The sequence below is a fragment of the Limulus polyphemus genome, unplaced genomic scaffold (genome assembly GCF_000517525.1).
Source record: "Limulus polyphemus unplaced genomic scaffold, Limulus_polyphemus-2.1.2 Scaffold8209, whole genome shotgun sequence".
Classification (NCBI taxonomy): Eukaryota; Metazoa; Arthropoda; class Merostomata; order Xiphosura; family Limulidae; genus Limulus; species Limulus polyphemus.
The window spans coordinates 488-5,748 of record NW_013673819.1 but is presented as its reverse complement, the minus strand read 5'-3'; the positions used below and the strand labels follow the sequence as shown (position 1 = coordinate 5,748).

At 33.9% G+C, this 5,261-nt stretch overlaps 1 protein-coding gene across 4 annotated transcripts in view; it reads right to left on the bottom strand.

Moving 5' to 3' along the window:
- The window catches only part of LOC106475199 (uncharacterized protein YBL113C-like), a 10,650-nt gene extending 5,796 nt beyond the window's left edge, over positions 1 to 4,854 (bottom strand). For 3 of the 4 annotated variants that reach the window (XR_002608802.1, XM_022379375.1, XM_022379376.1), the window contains exons 1-3: positions 4,811 to 4,854; positions 3,705 to 3,898; positions 1,016 to 2,361 (exon numbers count right to left, since the gene is read on the bottom strand). Coding sequence is in view for 3 of the 4 variants with exons in the window: in XM_022379375.1 (XP_022235083.1) it covers positions 1,016 to 2,361; positions 3,705 to 3,857 (1,499 nt within the window). In the remaining variant the exon portion in view is untranslated. The remainder of the gene's footprint in view (positions 1 to 1,015; positions 2,362 to 3,704; positions 3,899 to 4,810) is intronic. The other variant, XM_013935895.2, reaches the window with a different exon arrangement.
- Positions 4,855 to 5,261: the final 407 nt, after the last annotated feature.

Sequence of the window (5,261 nt, the reverse complement as noted above, 5' to 3'; positions counted from 1 at the left end):
ATTCTAGGATAAAACTACTTTTATCTCTTGTAACAACCATTCTCAGATAAAACTACTTTTATCTCTTGTAACAACCATTCTCAGATAAAACTACTTTTATCTCTTGTAACAACCATTCTCCAATGTCCAAAGGTGTATTTAATTACATTATGTTAAAATACTTGGTTTAAAATATGTTTGGAATTAGATTAAGCATGCCTGTATAGATATTACTGAAGTTTACACAAAATCACATTATTTATTTACAATACCGAGAAGCATACAAGTTCCTACCTAAATATGTCCGACTGCATGATATACAGGTCATTAGATAGAGCTAAAATATTTCGAAAATAATGCTTTTCACTGCATATAACTTCTAATACTGTTACAAAATGCATATGTTAAACCTACCTCTTACACAAGGCCATGACATTTTCTTTCATTACATTATAGTACTTGTGTTCTCTTTCTTAAGCCTATCTCTTATACAAAGCCAGGATATTTTCTTTCATTACATTATAGTACTAGTGTTCTCTTTCTTAAGCCTATCTCTTGTACAAAGCCAGGACTTTGTTTCTTTCATTACATTATAGTACTTGTTTTCTCTTTCTTAAGCCTATCTCTTGTACAAAGCCAGGACTTTTTCCTAGATGACATCACACAAATACAGTTAATTTAATGGGCTATCTGTGCTCTGCCTACCATAGGTATCAAAACCCAGTTGCTAGTGTCATAAGCCCACAGACACTGCTGTGCCACTAGGGGAGCCTGAGGCTTCTTATGCTTTACCTTCATATTATTGCTTGTCATACGTGATATTTTTAATACAATGACAGTTATTTTTAAATAAAATCATATATATATAAACCTCTTACAGTAATAATAAAGTTCTAACAAAATGAAAACTATGTTGAGTGTCATGTTTTTCTTAAGAAATTTTGATTTTACGATAAGGTAAGATAATTCATACTGTACAAATACAAGTCCTGATCAGTTTTAATCAGGAGCAAAGCCTAAGTGTTGTGTAACTAACCTAAGCTGTTGCTGTGCGTTAAAATGATTAGATCTGTTTGGTGAAGAAACTTCAAGACTATCTTCTGAGATCCCTGATGGACTCTTGCACTTCAATTCTTGGACAATAACATAATTGTCAGTTGTATGGTGTGCTGATAACGATGTGTTAACTGTGTCACCAGGTGAGACAACATTAGAAGAAGAGGCACTTCTTATGGCTGTAGTGTTGATATTACTACACGTAATTCGTGTCTTTGATAACGATGTGTTAACTGTGTCATCAGGTGAGACAACATGAGATGAAGAGGCACTTCTTATGGCTGTAGTGTTGATATTACTACATGTAATTCGTGGCTTTGATAATGATGTGTTAACTGTGTCACCAAGTGAGACAACATTAGATGAAGAGGCACTTCTTATGGCTGTAGTGTTGATATTACTACAAGTGGGCTGGAGGTTCGTAGTACTGATATTGCTACAGGTGGGCTGGAAGTTCGTAGTACTGATATTGCTACAGGTGGGCTGGAGGTTCGTAGTACTGATATTGCTACAGGTGGGCTGGAGGTTTGTAGTACTGATATTGCTACAGGCGGGCTGGAGGTTCGTAGTACTGATATTGCTACAGGCGGGCTGGAGGTTCGTAGTACTGATATTGCTACAGGCAGGCTGGAGGTTCGTAGTACTGATATTGCTACAGGTGGGCTGGAGGTTCATAGTACTGATATTGCTACAGGTGGGCTGGGGGTTCATAGTACTGATATTGCTACAGGTGGGCTGGGGGTTCATAGTACTGATAGTGCTACAGGTGGGCTGGGGGTTCATAGTACCGATATTGCTACAGGTGGGCTGGAGGTTCGTAGTACCGATATTGCTACAGGTGGGCTGGAGGTTCGTAGTACCGATATTGCTACAGGTGGGCTGGAGGTTCGTAGTACCGATATTGCTACAGGTGGGCTGGAGGTTCGTAGTACTGATATTGCTACAGGCGGGATGGAGGTTCGTAGTACTGATATTGCTACAGGTGGGCTGGAGGTTCGTAGTACTGATATTGCTACAGGCAGGATGGAGGTTCGTAGTACTGATATTGCTAATGTGTTTCTCATTTTTAGAATTCAGATAATCAGAAGTTTGGTTAGAAAGGGTGAGGTGTTTATATCGTTTTTTCTTTTCTTCTTTTTGATGTTCATGTACATCTCTCTTAGATAAGTTCTTTGGTCTGATGACTGCTACATCAGGTGAACACTGAGGTAACAACTTTGTCTCATTAACAAAGATTTCCAATGGGTTATTTTGGGGAAAAAAGTCAGTCTGTAGACTCGGTCCTCTTGGTTTAACTCTTCTAGTTTGATGTTTCTTCTTCTGCAACTCAATAAAAATATTTGAATTTTTCACTTATTTATTTCAACATTGGAACAATTATTTTATCTTACATTAACATCTTGATATCCTGCACTTTCATACAAGCTATATATTCAAGTTAAATTCTTTCACAATCTTTTCACACATTAACAGGTAGATTGTTCTGATTGAAAGTTAATATCAATACTGGGTTTTGAATTCACTATATTTCAAAGTGTTAAAGGAGTGACTGTCCTTTAAATAAGAGAAAACAAGTCAGATTGAGTAGTAGAGAAAAGTAGCGTACAAAGAATAATCAACACATACCGAGCAGTAAAAATCAACTGATAAGTTGTTCTTAACAGAAGATAATCAATATCAAGGATAAAATGTGAAACTTACTGAACAAACACTACAAGGTCAGGGAGAAAATGTGAAACGTTTGTTCAGTAATCCCTGACCTTGTAGTCTTGTAGTGTTTGTTCAGTAAGTTTCACATTTTCTCCCTGACCTTGTAGTGTTTGTTCAGTAAGTTTCACATTTTCTCCCTGACCTTGTAGTGTTTGTTCAGTAAGTTTCACATTTTCATAAGGAAAAAAATGTGAAACTTGTGGCTCATGCTAAACGATCAGGCATCCTGAAATCTCAACAGTACTACACTGTAATTCCAATTCACTTAAATACTGATGTTACCATATATTAAAATCTGACTGAATAAAATGTACCACTTCCTTGCTATACAGATACTGAATGTTACCAGTATCTCTACAAAACTACTGTCAGTCAGTAAAATGTAACTCTTCCTTGCTATACAGATAAAGAATGTTACCAGTATCTCAACAAAACTACTGTCAGTCAGTAAAACGTAACTCTTCCTTGCTATACAGATACTGAATGTTACCTATATCTCTAGAAAACTAATGACTGTCAGTTAGTAAAATGTAACTCTTCCTTGCTATACAGATACGGAATGTTACTAGCATCTCTACAAAACTACTGTCAGTTAGTAAAATGTAACTCTTCCTTGCTATACAGATAATGAATGTTACCAGTATCTCTACAAAACTACTGTCAATTAGTAAAATGTAACTCTTCCTTGCTATACAGATAATGAATGTTACCTATATCACTGACAGTCATTAGTTTTCTAGAGATACTGGTAACATTCATTATCTGTATAGCAAGGAAGAGGTACATTTTACTAACTGACAGTAGTTTTGTAGAGATATAGGTAACATTCAGTATCTGTATAGCAAGGAAGAGTTACGTTTTACTGACTGACAGTAGTTTTGTAGAGATATAGGTAACATTCAGTATCTGTATAGCAAGGAAGAGTTACATTTTACTGACTGACAGTAGTTTTGTAGAACCTCTTCTTTGATGTAAGATGATCCTACACACCGATCTGCAGGAATGTGTCTTGGTAGAGAACAAAACCTGTAAAAGACACCTTGTGTCTTGCTATTATTATTAGTAGCTGGTTCATCAATGTCTATCTTCCACATTCCATCACCTGTTGACATCACAATGAGTGGACAGTCAGTTTTAACAGGGGAAGACAGTTCTGGGTAAGATACAAATATATATAAGATCATTTTTATATCAAATATTAGCTTAAGGAAATATTTCTAAAGCATTACATTTACAACACAATCTTAACACTTCTCACATTGAAAATATGCACAAGAAGCTTTATATTCTGCCCAAAAGAATAACAATGTTTTAAAATAGCAGTGTCATGTAATAAAAATGACATGGTTACAGAAGAGTTATTTACATGGCAAACATTGACATAGCTTTAGAAGAACAAAATTAATTATACAAGAAGGGTGAAAGGTTGTCTCGGTTTTAGAACAGTTATAAACATGGCAAACATTGACATAGCTTTAGAAGAACAAAGTTAACTCTACAATAAAGCTTGTCTCAGTTTTAGAACAGTTATTAACATGACAAACATTGACATAGCTTCAGAAGAACAAAGTTAATTATACAATAAAGGTTGTCTCAGTTTTACAACAGTTATTAACATGACAAACATTGACATAGCTTCAGAAGAACAAAGTTAATTTTACAATAAAGGTTGACTCAGTTTTACAACAGTTATTAACATGACAAACATTGACATAGCTTCAGAAGAACAAAGTTAATTATACAATAAAGGTTGTCTCAGTTTTACAACAGTTATTAACATGACAAACATTGACATAGCTTTAGAAGAACAAAGTTAACTCTACAATAAAGCTTGTCTCAGTTTTAGAACAGTTATTAACATGACAAACATTGACATAGCTTTACAAGAACAAAGTTAATTATACAACAAAGGTTGTCTCAGTTTTACAACAGTTATTAACATGACAAACATTGACATAGCTTTACAAGAACAAAGTTAATTATACAACAAAGGTTAACACGATATCAGAAAAAGGAATTATGTTATTTACAGTTTTCATTTCTCGAGAACAAAGAAGTTACTTACACATGAAGTGATAATACAAATCTCTATAGTCAAAACAATTATCTATAAATACAAAAAGAAGTATTAGTTCTCTCTAATTATAGATTTCTTGTTTTTAATGCATCATTACATTAAAAGATATTACATGTATTGAGCTAAATAATACTGAAAAATTTCAACATGAATATATACATAAATTATTAAGTACTACCACAAGTAAAAAACTGAGGGTTATCTCAATAATTACACCATTGATGTTAGACCCCAGTGCAAAATCAAATTTTATCAAAATTGTATGTCAATGTAAAATATCTATATAAACATAACAAGTTAGCTACAGCAAAATAAATTTATAAAAAAACATTATTATTGTACAGTGATGAGTCCCAAAGAATAAAACAGTTTCAGATAAAATCATAATGTTTATAATAATAGTTTCGTTTGTTTTTTGTTAAGCACAAATCTAACAAAT